This window comes from Gasterosteus aculeatus, chromosome 10 (assembly GCF_964276395.1).
Source record: "Gasterosteus aculeatus chromosome 10, fGasAcu3.hap1.1, whole genome shotgun sequence".
Taxonomy (NCBI): domain Eukaryota; kingdom Metazoa; phylum Chordata; class Actinopteri; order Perciformes; family Gasterosteidae; genus Gasterosteus; species Gasterosteus aculeatus.
The window spans coordinates 1,088,466-1,107,056 of record NC_135697.1 but is presented as its reverse complement, the minus strand read 5'-3'; the positions used below and the strand labels follow the sequence as shown (position 1 = coordinate 1,107,056).

General features: G+C 42.5%; 1 protein-coding gene across 1 annotated transcript; it reads left to right on the top strand.

Moving 5' to 3' along the window:
- Positions 1-4,480: 4,480 nt before the first annotated feature.
- On the top strand, positions 4,481-11,400 carry LOC120826382 (transmembrane protein 106B). Its single transcript, XM_040188602.2, is given in 9 exon segments — positions 4,481-4,513; positions 4,515-4,539; positions 5,525-5,728; positions 5,878-5,941; positions 6,215-6,374; positions 7,755-7,895; positions 7,984-8,033; positions 9,450-9,503; positions 9,600-11,400. Coding segments are annotated over 9 exon segments (867 nt in total). The 3' UTR covers positions 9,736-11,400.
- Positions 11,401-18,591: the final 7,191 nt, after the last annotated feature.

The window sequence follows — 18,591 nt, the reverse complement described above, 5'->3', positions numbered from 1 at the left end:
ATATATCAATGTATTAACATCACAGTTGTGATGTGAGACTCCATACATAACGTCTTCCACTTTGGGATCTTGATCACTTGACATTAGACATTTTTAGCTGATCTATTATTTGCCTTTACCTACTTAGTCATGTTCCCTTATCTATGTATATCTTTTTGTAATGAGTCCGTTGAAGCTATGCATAACATTCACAGTGTAGTGTGTAAGAAACCTTTATTATTGAGGTATTCATATATTTTCCTTATTATACTTCCAGGCTGGATTAGTAACACTGAAATAATGGGTGCAAAAGTAGAAATTCTTATTGACTGAATCAACACAGTTGGTTCAATGCCCTGCAAAAGATCACGCAGGGCTGGGTGCCATGCCAGGTTAAGCCTCTCCCTCTTCCCTTGGCCATTGGGTGGGGGGATGATAAATATGCTACAGTGCCAGAGAAGACTTCATATTAACCTGGCTGGTTGGCCTGGACTCAAATGCTGCGCAGTAAATAAACAATGGATTAGTGTGAGATCAACAGGACCAGCTGAGAACATCTTTGACAAGTGCTCCGGGAAACTGTCCTGTTGGAGATGCTCGATAATCTGTGTTTATATAGCTCAGAGCATCGGTTCTCTAAGGGCTCTCCAAATTTTTCAGACCACTAAAAAGATACCACGGCTAATTGTCCAAATACTAACCACTTTGATTCGGTTTTATGTCACTGATCCTGCATACGTACAGGCTTGTATTGTGTGTGTGTAAGCACAAAAACCATACACTGTATACACAGGTAAATTGTACTGTAAGATGTGCAATATTAACAATTGAGCTGGTATAGAAGATAGCAAATTGAAGTGGGGATAAAAACAAACATTTTAGCACTACAAATGACTGAAAACAGCAAAACTAAAAGGAATCTACCAAAAGAAGCTCATTACACCGGGACTGTTTGAGTTGTGGTATCAGCTTTAAGAAACCCACAACAAGTGGATTCCCCCTGTCCCAGGGCCTGCCAGTATGTTTTGCAATACAACATTGAAGCTATTATACAATGTAAACTAGAGCATGTGGCGCATTAAACAAAAGGAATGTGGAGCAAGGGCTCCTGACATTCAAATACAATTAAGCCATAATGTATTTGATTAAAATATATCAAGATATCAACAGGATTTGCAGGGTGTGCCGATAACATACATTCCTGGTTTTGTATTTCCAATGTGTGAACTCTCGCTTTTTTACAGCTGAGGAACGACTTTGCTTTCAACCATCCCTCTGCAGAGTGTGTACTCAGAATGACAGATGTAAGTGTTGTGTGTTGTGTGTTTACCCCCTGATTGATCACTGTGTGAACTGGTATTCTGTTTCCCCGTCAGTGTGAGCTGTGAAGTCTTTAGACAGTACAGTCGTCGGAGTGCAGGACAGGATATGGTGAAGGGTTCAGGAACCACTCCCTGCCGAATGGTTTCCTGAGCATAGTCTGTCATCTACTGCAACCCCCCTCAACCATAAAGCATTCCCTAAGGAGATGCAGGACACTGACATTTCAAATGTCCTGTTTGAAACAAAGAGCCAATGTTAAAGGATTGTCTCGCGTCACATTACATTACATTACATGTAATTTAGCTGACGCTTTTATCTAAAGCGACTTACAATAAGTGCATTTCAACCATAAGGACACAAACTCAGAAGAACAAGAAACAAGAAAGTGCAATTTCATTAATTAAGCCGATTTACAAGTTGCTATGAATTCTGAGAGATGTCCCATTTTGTTTAGTTGCTGTGTAAATGTTAGTGAATCACACACATTGCAGCAGCAGCATAGGGTACCTGTTAGTGAAAGTTTTGTTGTGGCAATTGTGGAAGCTCCTCCAAACAGTTGATGATGAGGATGGTGTTTTGCACGCTGATAGAATGCCAGTACCTAATATGGAGGAACCAGGCGTAAATGGGTGTCTGCCTGATCTAGCCCTCGGATAAGTTGCAAGAGGGCGAGACTGCCGGAGGATTTCTTAGGACACACTGAGCTCCTCCCTCTTTCTCCTTCTATAAGAATTCACATTAATTAACCCTGGAGCAGGCCTCCTGCTGACACCTGGTGCTGCAATCATTATTATCACAAGTCACAATGCTATTTCTGTCATCTTAGACAGTAAGGCCGAGATCCTCCTTGTGGCAGTGGCAAGTGGGTGGCATCAAACTTGAGAGCCCCACCCCCTACACGGAACCCGCCGGTCCAAACCTAAAATTAGCCTCTGTAATAAGAAGACGGGGGCTCACGTGTCTCAAATAAAATTAAATAAAATTAAATAAAATTAAATATTTACAGCAGCTGACCTGTCGTACAAATAACAGTGGTTTCTGGGAAAAATTGGCTCCTCCCACCCAGCGTGCCGTCGTGACGCCGACTGATTTACTGGCGATTGCCGCTGCCTGTCACAAAGTTGCCACCCACTTGCCACTGCCACAAGGAGGATCTCGCTGTCACTCATCTTAGACCCACATTACTGACTATGTTTCTTAGTCTTTGTTTCTGTTATTCTACTACGTCCAGCTGTTATTATTAGAATATATCTTAAATTATTATGTGGCTTACTACTTTCATTTTAATCATTTATATGATATGCATTTAACGTACTGTACATCTTTTATCCTGTTCATTCTGTCCAGATGACATTCATTGCAGTGTGTTCACCACTCTCCTCTGGGTTTTTCCTTTGCCAGTGTGAGGGTCTTGGGACACAGTTATCAATGCATTTGATTGATAATGGATATCACATTGCTGTTGTCAAATAACAGAACATGGAAACCAGTGGACGCAGGCAGGACACTATTATTCTTGAATAACTAGCACAACATGTAGATTATGGATAACAATCCAGTAGCATGGATGTCAGGTCTCGGCTTAAGTAGTGTTGTAGACGATGATCAGGACCAGATGCGGTGATTGCTGATTTGGAACAGGTGGGAGCGGGCATCGGCGATCCTGGACTTCCCGCCTTGTACTTGTTGCCCAGCAACCGGAACAGGTTTTATTCAGGAACGATACCAAACACAAAACAGACATAGACAAACAGAGAAAGCAGCCTTGATCTACCTAACCTTGATTATCTCATACAGTCTTGGTGCATTCAAACATTACAGAAAACCAAAGACTGTAAAAGTCAGCTAACTCACAAATCGGAGCCCTGGTTGCTGCAACCGGAGGCCGCCTGCCGCTGATGATCGTAGCTGCTGCATGTGGTTTGACAGGCTCGGGGTCCTTGCGGATCTTCTTCCTGCAAATACAAGAAACACCGCCAACATAAGGCAACAGCAATGACTTAAATGTTTGGGCTAAAACAATAATAATTCTAGCCATCGTGCATAACCGTTACCAGTGTGTTGAGTACTGCTGGATTTTAATCCACAACTCGACCACAAACAAGAACTTTCACATAACATTCAAGGACATCACAAGTGACTTCGTGGCAGAGAGGAACTCCATGTTACTGTTTAGGTCGTGGCAGAGGCCAACTTCTAGCTGCTGAACGCTATGAGCTGTGTACTGGGACTCGGAAGTACGAGTACGAACCTGAGCGGGAGCAAAGTCTTGTCCATTGTCTGAGCTGCTGCTGCTCGTCAGAAGGACCCTCTTGCTTGCACTGACTGGCAAGCGGGACATGTTCTGTTGAGGGGGTGAAGAGGTTAGAGGTTAGCTATGATCCATAGAGACCATCACACAAGACATGTGTCAATCAGGACAATCTTAAATATGTGTACATTTATCATGAGGTCATGAATGGGCGCTTTCATCACTTACATGTTCACGCAGTCATTGGGAAAAGTGAAAAACATTCTATATGTGAGAGTAGCAGCTTTATCCGGGCTGGAAGCATGATGCATGATCCATGGTCCATGAAACAATGGCACACGCAATCAGGGCGTGCATTGTTCTGAGTTTAGTATACAAAGTGTACGCACACTGATGATCAATGTTGTCTTTGTGGATGTAATCATTGATATTATAAACAATTTCTGCAATTTACTATCTATTTAACAATCTGCACTGAAATTTTTGTTCTATTTTAAGCTTGTTTATTCTTTTAATCAGTCGGATCCAGAGAAAGATACAATATAATAATATAATGTGACATAATGACATGCATGCATGCAGTACCAGGCCAAGCTTGTGACAGAATAAGAAAGTTCACCCCAACAACCCCTCAGACTTTTAATATATTAAGACACAACCTTTCTGTAATAAATATATGTATATTTTGGAAGGAAACCAAAGATAACCAAGCTTTTATCCTCCAACTATATCAATTTCAATGTTGGTTATGATTCACATTTTCAAATGCATTTTCCACCAGCCACCACTGATGTATGTGTGTATATGTATGTGTGTCTACTTACACATGTTTTACTTTTTTGTGTTGTACTTGTTTTGATCTTCTAAAGAAAAAAACAGAGTTTGAAACTGGCTTTTCCCACAATTTTGAACACATCACACTTGCGCATGTCCGTTTGTAGGAGGATAAACAAACTGCTAAACCAGCAGCCACAGGTCGCATTCAGGTAGCTAGCGTTAATTCTCTCTCAACCTCCGATGGATATTTTGTGTTTTAAATTTACGTTGGATAGGTGAGTGAGCTACGGTGAAGCCATTATTGGCCTCGGCTACGATTCATTTTGGAATCTGTTAGCTGTCAGCGTCGACAAGCCAGCTAGCAAGACGCTAACTGTTATCCGGGGTAATTTTTACAGCTTACACGTTCACTTCGGTTTATTGTGTAGTTAATGTTGTTAGTTACATCCACATTGGCTTCACTCCTTCCAATATTTTACTAAAGTCAACTGCCTTCGCTGAAACACAAAGTTCACAGGCGTTACTTTAGTCTTCGTGGTGTTGCCCGCCGGTAGGCTCGAGGGATTCCGATGTTTGCACTCATTAGCTAACGTTAGAGTGGAAACTATGTGTTATATATGAAAACACAATAAGAACCAGGAGAGCCGCAACGTTTCTGTGCTTTACTTCAACTCATGTCAACTTCCACACCGACCGGAAACACATGATCGGTCCTATCAAAATACGGGCATGTTGTCAAATTGCGGCCGAGCGTTCGGACGTCTTTGTTAACGGTCAGCAATGTAACACCATATCTATACTTTAAACCGCTAAAATGCTAGTGGGAAATATTTAGGCAAAAGGCAAAAACAAGTTGTGGATAAAAACAAGAGTGTAGTTAAAAACACAACTAAAGAAGTGTGTATAACGTGCTTTCTGACGCACGTTATACGCAATCTAACTACATAACGTTACGTAATACGGGCCTCGGAAATTCCCATTTCAGACGCTGGAACCAAACCATGTTGTTGCGGATTAATTATCTGTCAAGGAACTAATTGATGAATGGCTAATCATAGCAGCTCTACCTGCCTATTACCTGTGCTCCTTCAACCTGGCTTTTATTCATCCAGTAGGTGCAAGTCAGTGAACTCGGGTAGGGATGGACTGTGGACAGACAGAGTGTGACTCACACACCTTTCTCACGTTTTCCAGGTGTGACTATGGGAAAGTCCTTTTCCCACCTCTTTAAGCAGACAGGCCAAGATGAGGGCCAGGAGAGCCTCACCTCTCCTCTGGAGGACTCCCAGACCGACGAGGGGAAGGGTGGGGACGTCTCCCAGTTTCCTTATGTGGAGTTCACAGGAAGGGACAGTGTGACGTGTCCAACGTGTCAAGGCACCGGGAGGATCCCCAGAGGTACCACAGCTGTGTTCACAGTCATCTAAATGTTAGCTATCCAGTGATACTCCTTAAGTAAGCCTGGGACATGAGTGTAAAACAAGCTTCTGTTGCACCTGAATTAGTTTTCAAAAAGACCGACTCATTGATTGTTGCCTGTGTCTCAGGACAAGAAAATCAACTCGTGGCATTGATTCCATACAGTGACCAAAGGCTGCGACCCAGGAGGACGTGAGTACTTGTATCGCTGCATGTCCGAGCCACTGACATGATCAAAGGGCTCTCAGATTTGCATGTTTATGGATAGTTGATTTAGATGTGTATATAGATAGTTTAGCACACTCTGAAATGTGTCTAGTAACTGTTTTGTAATAGCAGTAACAAAATGTTTTTTTTACTGTACCCCTGTTTCATCCCTTCACCCCAAACGCAAGTTACTGCAGAGGCTTTAGAGACTCAGTAGAGCAGCCTGATAAATCCTGAGATGTCTTGTTTCCTCCATAGGAAGTTGTATGTGTCAGCATCTGTCGTGGTCTGCCTGCTGCTGTGCAGCCTTGCTGTTTTCTTCCTCTTCCCTCGCTCCATCGATGTGTCCTACGTCGGAGTAAAGTCGGTTTTTGTCAGCTACGACCAAGACAAACGCAGCGTTTATCTCAACATCACGGTGAGCTTCATCGGAAGTCAAATTCAAAGTTACCAGAAAGCCCCAGTTTAATTCCTTTGTGATGGTGGTAAAGACCAACAGCATATAAACAAACAATAACTTCATAACGTTGTTGTCCTCTTGCGGGTGAAAGTGTTTTGGTTCTAGGGGTGGAATGTTTAGTAGGTAACTGAAACAGTTTGTCTTGGAGCCCTGTCAGTGAGGCCGAGGATCATGAAATACTCTGGATTCAAGGGCTTATGTAAGGACACAACAGGGCAGTGCTATTAACCTAATGTTTATTAATACGACAACCATGTGACACAGTTTGTCACTGCTGATTCCCAATATTTGAGGGAATATTATATCCCTATTATTTGTGCTTCCCCCAAGTACTTCCTATTGAAAGGGAAAACGGCTCAAACTATGGAGAAATCTGGACTGAGGGCACAGATGCAGATAAGAATTCGCTATTCATACAGAAATCTGAAAACATGTACACATGTGCTTTGAATTGACTTAGTGTATTTGTCACAGATGTTTACCTCCTGATTTTTATTTTCAACGTGATATTTTTCATTGTTCTGCCTCATTTCATTCTGCTCTAGTTGTCAGAATGTTTGACATGCGTAATCAAACAGGGAACCGTTTTTCAACAGTAGTTATTAAACATTATCTATTTACGTATTGCCTTTTGTGCAAAATTGCAGTACCATTGTTATATCAACATTGTTAAACATACAATGTTGATATAACAATGGTGACACTGTAGAATAGCATGGAAAATGAAAAAGTACAGCAAGTACATGTGTCTTAAGAGTTCTATCAAAGGTATACTGACAGTAATGCCCTCAGCTCTTCTGGCAGACTGCTCCAGAGGTGAGGACCATAGATGCTGCCTCACCCGGGGGGAGGACAAAGGCCCCCGTCAGAGCCCTCTGGTGATCTAGACAGCACACACTATAGAGCCTTTCTGTATCCCTGAGCCAATCCAAGGAACGCTTTGAACACAAAAGGATCTTCTGATCTATTCTAAGACTGACTGTGGGTCAGGTGAAGACGGATAAGAGATAAAGCTGTTATTTGTACCTGAAAGAAGAGCATTACAGTATTACTGTAAGAAGCGGCAGCTTAGTATCTGCCTGCGAGGTGATGGTTGCACAAACATCATTTCCGATGGTGGGATTATAATGGAGACAAAGTAGTAGCCCCTGTTCATCGCGGAAGAGCATTTTGCTTGCGTGTGTGTAATCCTTTTATAGTGTTGCTGGCCCCTAACCGCCAAATACACATCCACAATAAATAAAATATTGTGTAAAGTGTTTTTGTGGTATTATATTAAGGAAGCATCTGTCCACTGCTGGAAGTATACAACGTGTCAATGCTAATTAACTCTTCCAGAACACCCTAAACATCACCAACAACAACTACTACTCAGTGGAGGTGGCCAACATCACAGCTCATGTGCAGTTTGCCAAGACGGTCATTGGTAAATCTCGCATCAGCAACATAACTGCCATCAGTCCTCTGGACATGAAACAGGTAGAGCTCAGTGTCTGTGCATCACTTCCACATTCATCTGGACGGGCACAACTGTGCGTCTCTCATGTTGTCTCCATTTCTCTTTCAGATTGACTACATGGTTTCCACCATCATCGCAGATGAGTTGAACTACATGTAGTAAGCAATCCAAAGACACAGCGTTCATTTCTCTTTTATGGAACAACACGGTTCCACAATGATCCTCGGGCAACTTAAAAACACTATGCTGAGTCACAACCATTTTAGCCGTGATTAATTGCATGAATCGCTGTCTCGTGATTAATCCCATTGTTGTGCGCAAAATTCAAGCTGAATTCAAAAGTAGTGTATTGGACACCAATATTTATGCAAATACACAAATGAGGTGCTTTTTAACAGCTGCATTCACTTTACAAAGAAGCATTTAAAGTCCTGTGAATCTCAATTTGAACTTAATTAACTTAAAAACAATACTAATAATTAATGTAATCAAATATAAAACCTAAGCTATTTGCCATTGCCAGGGCATTGACGTGTTCTATGTCCCTCTATGATTCTAACATTATAACCAGTTAACATTTATATAGCGCTTTTCTTTTTTTCTGAATAGCTACATACATAAATCCAAACAGCGATTCATCCTTTCCCTTCAAACTTCAAAGTTACCGCAGATACTGGATTATTATTATTATGGCTGTTTCGTCACATTCTATGATCTTAATCCGATCAGTTTAGACTTTTGGTCAGGACAATCAAAAGGCCGTAGTCATAAAAGCTTGAGGGTTCATCTGACATGGTTTGTATTAATGTGAAGTTTGTTTACCAAAAATCAAACTGCACCCAGCATTATTTGTATAATAGGTTATTCTACATTGGCTCACTTCTTTATTTACACTTGACTCAATAACCCGGTGGGCATGTCACGGCGCACCACCAATCGCCGGAAATGCCGCAAGTGACCAGTTTGGATCAATGGTAACTTTAGCAACTGATTTACGGCAGCTGTTAGCGAAAGAGGAAACGCACGTACAAGGACTCTTTTCTCTAGACTGATGAAATGCGATACAAAGTTTGGTGGCTAGAACTATTGTGCTGAAAGGCAGTTATTTACTTACTACACATCGGGCCTCACAACACCCTTGAAGTGTAACATTGACAATGAAGTTCTGCCTCTCGTACCTTATTGCTGATTTATGTGTGTGGTGCACAGAGCCACAAGCAGAATACCAGTTTTCTACTACTACTGCAGACAGACAAACAGGCAAAACAGTGGTATTATTCATCTATTATGTTTGTTTAGCATTTTCAATTTCACAGTGTAAAATAGTTGGAAGCTTCAATCATAATATTTACATTAAACGCATTATTATTAACTTACATAAACATCATGTGCGATACTCCAGCAGCTTCTGCCATTGCTTCCGTTTTCCCAGAACAAGACACACACACAAAAGATGGTGAACATCGCCGTAAAACCCACCTCACATATACTTTAATCATAATGTAGCTATTATAAGACACTATCTCACAGCACTTAGCCAAGCAAGATTTGCCTCTTCTGCTTTTGTTTTTCAGTGACTTCTGCACTCTCCAAACCATCAAGGTTCACAACATTGTCGTTATGATGCAGTGAGTTGGTTTTATTCTAATATGCTGTACATTCAAGAGCTCACTGTGTGTGCAGCTTGTGGTGGAGGCCTCACCTTGTGTCCCCCCCCCGCACAGAGTGACCGTCACCACCACGTACTTTGGTCATGCGGAGCAGGTGTCTCAGGAGATGTACCAGTATGTTGACTGCGGAGGGAACACCACCACCATCAGAGGGATGAAGCCATTCAGCATCCCACATCCTGCTGAGTGACCCCACCACTTCTCCTCCACCTGCACCGTCACAAAACATCAATCCACACTAAGACAAGAAAAGGACCTTTCAAATGGAAGTCAATAGCCTCCAGGAGAGAGAAAACGGTGGTACTGGTACTTAATAATTCTAAGATGCTAGACAATGATTTCATAATAACATGCATCTTATTGCATACATTACAGAGTCTCACAATATGAGTTCCACATCTCAAAACTCCTAAAAACAACATGTGTATCTTAAAATTACAAGAGTATTGTGTCCTACTTAGAAGATTCATATCTCAGCAGAGCAGTCGTTAGGTGCTGATGAACTTTAGTCTCACAAGTGTTATTCCCACTTTTACCACTTACTCACTCCCTCAAATGGTTTTGGTTCCAATGCTCATTTATATTTTCAATCCTTGGTTGGAGTAAAAACTGCTAATCGCTTTTCATCAAGCAAAACTTCTAAAGTTTAAAGTTAGACAAGTGGGATACTCGTACACTAGATCAACTTTTACTCTTCTGTGGTAGGCGTCTTTGTAGAGACAGAGTTGGCCTTCTTGTGAGAACATAATATTTATTTATGAGTTATAATCTCCGAATTGGCATAAATAATGAGCAACGTAGCAAAGTTATTTTCCAAAGATGACTGGCTTAAGAGTCATCACAGCTGCTCTTTTCCTGCTTCAAATGATAAAAATCTAATCTTTGTTATTTTGTAAAGATTCCTACATACCGTAGTCAACATTTTATTGTGCCAACACTAATGAGTAGATACCACTCCATGATGATTTTATGCAAGACGAGGGAACGAAAAGGGTATTTGTTGAAATAATCTGTATTTCACTACCTACCAATTCGTTTATACATATAAATAGCACACTTAATCAGCAGTGCCAAGTTCTCTGAGGCAACAGTGTGTTTGCAATATTCAGATACTGTGGTGTCTGAAATAAGCTCATATTTTACGTAGTGTTTGCTTTAAATTTGTATGATCTTCTGACCCTTGTATAGTAATCATTTCATATATGCATTGGATACATTTTTATCTCTCTTCAACCTGTAATTCGTTTGAAAGAAGTGACATTCCATTTAAAAGAAAAGTTTGAATTCTGAGTACATCACAACAAGGATGAATTGGACTTAGTGAGGCCTGTACTGCTCCTTAGAGAGCCGCATAGAAAGGTACTACATTAAATCTGCACGGGGGGGGGGGCAGGTTGGCAGTGCTAACTAATGTATTGAAGCGGGAGGAGTTGCTCTTGCTCGTGTAGTAGCAGCTCTTCCGCATAGTGGAACGACTAAGAGAGAAACTCAACCTCATCAGAAGGTCTGGTGAGTTCAGGTCCACATTTCGATATTTAGGTCTGCAGTTTTAGGACTTGTTGATATTTTTTAAAGCTGCAGAAAATTGAAAATGTAATTTCAGGATATTTATTGTATTCAACAAATGCCAGAGACAATGTGGATCCCTGGAACTTTTTTGTCATAATGTCATAATACTGTCATGGACTCCAGCTGTAACATTTGTATTGAGTGGGACTTTATCCTAACATGCACCTTAAAATTTCACTTTTGAAAAGCTATTTTAGCTACCTCTGCTGTAGTTTCAAACATTTTGTCTTTCATTATCTATAGTGACTTTTTTTTGTGGGAGCATGAATAAAGTTTTGAAACCTGATTATCTGTGATATTTTTTTACCACCACCACTCTTCAGATGCACGATACCATCGCGGCAACAAATTCATGGTGGGGGGGTTTCTGTGTAGGGGAGGCTGAGTAGTGCAAAGTATAGCGATATGCCTTATTAAACCTGGGGGGTATTCCAGAAAGGAGATTCAACAAACTCTGAGTCTATCCCTGAACTCCGAGTTGACTTACTCTGACTATCCGGTTCCAGAACAATGTTCACTTTGGGTTAAGCGCTGGCATGACAATTATTACATTAGAGGTCATTTAGCAGACGCTTTTATCCAAAGCGGCTTACATTAAACTTTAAACCCATGGCTTTTTCACATTTTTGCCCGGGGAGCAATTAGGGGTTAGGTGTCTTGCTCAGGGACACTTCGACATGGAACATGGGGCAGCCTGGAATCGAACCAACAACCTTGTGCGCCACGACGACCGACATTATGGATTATAAAAAGCCATCATCAATGGAGCCCCGATACCACGAGTTACCATGACAACAGAAAAAAAGAGCAAGCTATTTCACTGCGATGGAGTTGGAGGTCCTTCTGCAGGCCTACGGTGAGCATGTATTTTGCCGCAAATGGAATGCAGCTGCAGCAGCGAAGGAGAGAGAGACTGCGTGGGGAAAAATCGCTGCCCGAGTCAAAGCGTAAGTTTGAATGTACTGTTCCATTGACATAACATTTAACCGTAAGATCGTCGCAGCCTATAGTTCTGAATATAAGTAGGAATGAAATCTGATTTTCATTTAGGTGCAATCCAACAGGGGAAAAAAGGACCTGGAAGCAGCTAAAAATGAAATATAAAAACATAGTTTAAAAAAGGTATGGCATATATTGCTAGGGTATGATTGCACCTCACTTTAATTTTAATTGTTTTTTTTTATTTACTTTGTTTAATAGCCTAGGTAAATATTACTTCAGTGTCTACTTGAAATAGTAAATTTACAGGTCTTTTTACTTAATATCCCACTTATGTATAAAATAAAAATGTGTCTGTAAGTGTCTCCTATCGAAGTCATTTAAAATGTGACGCTTTAAAAAACAAAGAAACCATGAGTTCTCCTCAGCCAACAGAAAGAAAGCAGAGGCCCGAAAACAGGTGGAGGGCCACCTCCCTCCACCACCTCTGACAGAGGCGGAGGAGCTGGCCCTCAGCCTAAACAGTGGTCACCCCGTGGCTGAAGGAAAGCCCGGGGGAAGCTCATCCGGGTCTGTCACCCCCCAGGACACAAGTGACTTCATCAGATGCAAGTATACACTTCTTTAAAAAAAATAAACTAACATATACCCAGACAATTTTGTGTTTTCCACGATGAATTTATTTATCAAATCAGTTGGAAAAATGAATAGAAAATATAGTCAAGACAGTGACAAGATTAGAAATAATGATTTTTATTTGAAATATAATTGAACGGTAGTATATATATATATATATATATATATATATATATAAAATAAACTTATTTTTAATAAATATATATACACCCACCCAACAGTTGTAGATGGTGTCATCTGCCTAGTTCAGCCTCCGACTGAAACAGTTGTAAACCCTGCAGCTGTAAGTATTCCATATTCCGATCTTGCCTCAGATGGTAGTTGGAAACATGAGGATGATGAGGAGGAGGAGGAGGAAACGCTGTGCTGCAACAGGGAGAGATCCGCAAGGGCCTACTGAAGTGTGTCTTAATATTATCTACTGGCAGTGCTCTGCCTATTCACATTCTAAAGTGGAATTTGGATATTGACATGTAGACTGAAGTGATGAGCATATATAATGGCAAACTAGCACATTCTTGTCCTTGAACAGAACATGGTTGGGCATCACCAGGAGGAGGGTCCATCAACGTCCACAGCACAGCTTGAAACAGTGAGATTTTCGGTCAATACCATGTTAAATCTGTATGTGGAACTGTAGCAATTAAATGTCGTCCATATGTTTCCTAGTTACCAGTAAAGGAGTTGTACGGGGTGCATCTGATAAAAACAATTAAAAAAAACGGAGAAAGAAATGGTGTACCTGGATCGGCAGATTCAAAAAGCCGACCTTGAAATTTTACTACTGGAAAGCCAGTTGAGGTGGGTGCATTGTCATGGGGAATTAACCGGTGAATATGTCAATGTTTGGAACTATATTACAAATCCTGACTGTTGCTTTTGTACGTTTAGGGAATAAAGAAAAATTAAATCACATGTGGATTTGTCTGTATTTTATTTTTTGACTTAAAAGTAATTTCGGGTGATTAGGTCCCTTACGGCCCTTCCATCCTGGACATCTGCAGGGTGGATGGGATGCTCATCCTCGGGGTCATTGGTTTGTAAGGCAGGGTGCTCTCCTCTAATAATTGCAATATTATGGAGAACAACAAATGCCACAATGATGTCACATGTTCTCTGGGGTGACCCGGAGTTTACCAAGGATTAAAAAGTCAATTGACTTAGTTACCAGAGCATTTTTGATTGTGCCTGTGTCCAAAAAACTGAATTGGTGGTGGAATTACGCCACTAGACTTATCGGCGGTCTGTCACGGGAAAAACTAGACAGCTGAACTGTAAAACGCCAGTTTGTGTGATTAGAACGCGTTGAGGCTATATTCAATTGAATTCTTTTGTTTGTTTGTGTTACCGTACTAGATTTTGTTGTAGAATAAGCTGCTTTTTATTGCCTCACGAGGCAGACTGAACGCAAAGAGGAATAAAATAAAAATATAAAGCTATGGGTTGGTATAAGAATAAAGGGATAAAAATTAAAAATGGTGATGATGGTCATACTCTACACAACTGTATTGTGAGTGTATGCGAAACTGACAAGTGACGAATGTGTGTGCATGTGGAGTGTGAAGGGAGTGATCGGTGGAAAAATGAGTCAGTCATTGGGGGAACCGGGTTCTGTTGATGAGACCGACTGCTGATGGGGCCAGATGGTCAAACTCATCACCACCAGAGATCAGTCCAATGAGGGTGGTGTCATCCGCAAACTTCAGGAGCTTGACGGACAGGTGACTGGAGGTGCAGCTGTTGGTGTACAGGGAGAAGAGCAGAGGGGAAAGAACGCAGCCTTGGGGGGATAAAAGCATCTGCTAAATGACCTGTAATGTAATGAAGAGAGCGGGAGGAGTGGAGTAGTGTGGGAGAATTTCGGAAGGTTAAAGACCAGTCGAGCTGCTGCATTCTGAATGAGCTGCAGAGGTCGAATGGCGGTAGCAGGGAGACCTGCCAGGAGGGAGTTGCAGTAGTCCAGGCGGGAGATGACAAGAGCCTGAATCAATACCTGGGCAGCCTTCTGAGTGAGAAGAGGACGTATTCTCCTGATGTTGTAGAGCGTGTATCTACAGGATCGTGTTGTCGCAATAATGTTGGGAGTCAAGGAGAGTTGGCTGTCGAGTGTGATGCCGAGGTTCCTTGCGGTTAAAGTGGGCGTTAGCACAGAGTTGCCAAAGTTGACCGTCAGGTCCTGGGTCGGAGAATCTTTTCCTGGAAAGAGAAGTAGCTCAGTCTTCTCGGGGTTTATTTTTAGGCTAAGGGTTAGTATAAAACAAGGGAATAAAGAAAAATATTAAGCATAAAGTGCACTAACGAACAAGTAACAGACAAGTGACAAAGTGACGAGTGACGACAAAGTGATGAATTGTAGTTAAAGTGGCATGTGCAGTATGAAGGGGAGTGACCAGTGGAATGTTATAGTCAGTCAGTGGGGGACCGGGCTCTGTTGATGAGCCCGACTGCCGACGGGAAGAAACTGTTCGTGTGGCAGGAGGTCTTAGTCCTGATGGACCTCAGCCTCCTGCCAGATGGAAGGGGCACAAACAGTTTTGTCCGGGGTGAGAGGGGTCGGCCACCATCTTTTAGCTCGCTTCAGAGACCTGGAAGCGAACAAGTCCTGCAGGGACGGCAGATTGCAGCCGATCACCCTCTCTGCAGAGCGGATGACACGCTGCAGCCTGCCCTTGTCCTTGGCTGTGGCTGCAGCGTACCAGACGGTGATGGAGGAGCAGAGGATGGACTCGATGGTCGTGTAGAAGTGGACCATCATCATCTTTGGCAGGTTGAATTTCTTCAGCTGCCTCAGGAAGAACAACCTCTGCTGAGCCTTCTTGGTGATGGAGCTGATGTTCAGCTCCCACTTGAGGTCCTGGGTGATGATGGAGCCCAGGAAACAGAAGGAATCCACAATAGTGACGGGGGGGAGTCACACAGGGTGATGGGGGAGGGTGGGGCTCTGTTCCGCCGGAAATCCACAACCATCTCCACTGTCTTTAGAGCGTTGAGCTCCAGGTTGTTCTGACTGCACCACGACACCAGATGGTCAGACTCCCACCTGTAGGCAGACTCGTCACCACCAGAGATTAGTCCAATGAGGGTGGTGTCATCCGCAAACTTCAGGAGCTTGACGGACTGGTGGCTGGAGGTGCAGCTGTTGGTGTACAGGGAGAAGAGCAGAGGGGAAAGAATGCAGCCTTGGGGGGCACCGGTGCTGATGGTCCGAGAGGCTGAGACATGTTTCCCCAACTTCACGTGCTGCTTCCTGTCAGACAGGAAGTCTGTGATCCACTTGCAGGTGGAGTCGGGCACGTGCAGCTGGGAGAGTTTGTCCTGCAGCAGAGACGGGATGATGGTGTTGAAAGCAGAGCTGAAGTCCACAAACAGGATCCTGGCGTAGGTTCCTGGGGAGTCCAGATGCTGGAGGACGTAGTGGAGGGCCATGTTGACAGCATCGTCCACAGACCTGTTGGCTCTGTAGGCGAACTGCAGGGGGTCCAGGAGGGGGTCGGTGAGGGACTTCAGGTGGGTCAGGACTAGCCGTTCAAAAGACTTCATGACTACAGAGGTCAGGGCGACGGGCCTGTAGTCATTGAGTCCTGTGATCCTGGGCTTCTTGGGAACAGGGATGATGGTGGAGGCCTTGAAGCAGGCTGGAAGTAGATGCGGCCGTCGAGGTAGGACGAGAGAAGGAAGTGAGCAGAGCCTGAGACACCAAGTTCCTGAAGGGAGGAAATAAGGATCTGGTGGTTGACTGTGTCAAATACAGCGGAGAGGTCCAGAAGGATGAGGACAGAAGAGAAAGAGACGGCTCTAGTAGTGTGGAGTTGGTCTGAGACAGCGAGGAGAGCAGTCTTTGTGGAGTTTTCCGCTGTATGTCGCACCACTTTTTGTTTCACTTCCAATGCAAAAAGCGCTCTCCATCTTCAACTTCTGTCTCCTGTCTCTTTCCGATATAACTGACTGCAGCAACGCAGCGGTTTTGCGTCACCAGAACGCACACCAGAAGTAAAGAAAGTTGCGTTAGCTGCGTTTATATATTTTATCGCATTAATCCCGGCTACATTAATCTTATTGACAGCCTTATTGAAAAGAAATATATATATATATACACACATACTCAATCATGTTGTTTACTTTACTTGTCTGTAACTACGTTACACTGACATTCTGTGACTGTTCTTTTTGTGGGGTTCACCAGAGCTTTGTGTACATTATATTGCCCAAACCTAAATTCTCTGCTTTACCAAATTGTGAGAAAACAGAAAATCCAGAAAAGTATTTTTCCATATTTTAAATACAAAATACATGTATTATATTTTTTTACATTTTCTGGAATCTATTTGAGGGTATTTTGTATTCTTGCCCATCTCTGTGCTCATACAAGGTCAATCGCACACAAGGGAGCAACAGGTGGACCACAAGGGTTTAGAAAGGAGTTGCACATGTAAATACCCAAATGGAAGCATTTTGGCAATTGTTGCCATCGTTAGCGTGTAGCTTGTTAGTTTGACTTGTGCAGACAGGGAAATAGCAGAACCGGATTGTCAGCCTCAAGTCCTTGAAGGTAACTACCAGGTTCCTGACTGTCAACCATTAAATGACATCCTGGTATTTCAGCATTTTGCTTCTCAAACTCTGATCCTCTCAGGTAGTTAAACTGACATTCCGGAAGTGCTGAGATGCACAGCCTTTCTGGTGTTATCTTTATTTATTCCATACTGTCCTGTCATTTTCTAGGTTGTCTGCTGGTTTTGCTTGCCTTGATGGAGAGGTTTGATTCCAAGACTATAAACCCAAAACAACTTGCATTTGCTGTCTTTCTTTGTTAAGGATTTTGTGTGTGTGGGGGGGGGGGCAGCAGTGTTCGGGTTAGTCTGGTTTATCTTTTGATCATTTAGACAAAATATAGAACTTACAGGAAATTATAAAAAACACAGGGCCCAAGAAATGAGGGTGTCTAGGCAGGTGTTGTAAAGCCACAAAGTCTGCACCGAGAGGAAGTTCTGGTTAAAGGTCTGAAAACACTGACCTTTCATCCAGGAGACTACGGTTTGTGTCCTTTGTAAATCCATCAATCCATCGGAAGGGACACGGTCAAGCCCTCTCCAAGTCCACAACGCAGGTGTCTCCCATGACCCCTCTAGTATTCCTGCGAGAGTTGAGAACAAATCCACTGTTCTACGACCAGGACAGAATCTGCACCATTTGTTTTATTATCTTATTGACTTACTGCTGTGGCTTTTTGACCAAAAACACTTTATTTTTGTGAACCTAAACCATTTTTGAAACGCATGCAGAGCCGTATGAATAATAATAATAATAATAACAACTTTTATTTATATAGCACCTTTCAAAACAAAAAGGTACAAAGTGCTTAATAATACAGTTTTCCAAAATACAATCAAGCAGTAACAAATACAATAAAATCCATCAAATATATAAATGAGCTAGTTGGTAAAAGAGTCTTAAGAAGGGATTTAAAAGAGGACACTGAATTTACTTGTCAATTTGCAGGAAGGGAGTAGTTTGCCTGGACGCCTGGTAGTCCGTTCATCCTCTGGTATCATCGTTCCGCCGCGCAGGTAGGCCAAAGGAGTAAGCCTACCTATCAACAGGGAATAAGCAGACAGATTGAAGTTAAATCCTGGACAGCAATACCATTACTAGTAGTTAAGCAACGAAATAATATTCGAAAGAAAAGCAGCCGGGAAGCAGATTATCACAATAGTAACTGACGAACTGGCAAAGACTGGAAAATCAGACCGGGCTTAAATACTGGAGGCGAGTAGAGGCAATCAAGAAGATCAGCAGCAGGTGGCAGGAATTGCTGGAAGATCCCAACTAGACCAGCTGACAACCAGGAGGGAGAGGAACTCAAAAGACAGACAGACCCAGCAGCAACAAAATAGGAGAATTA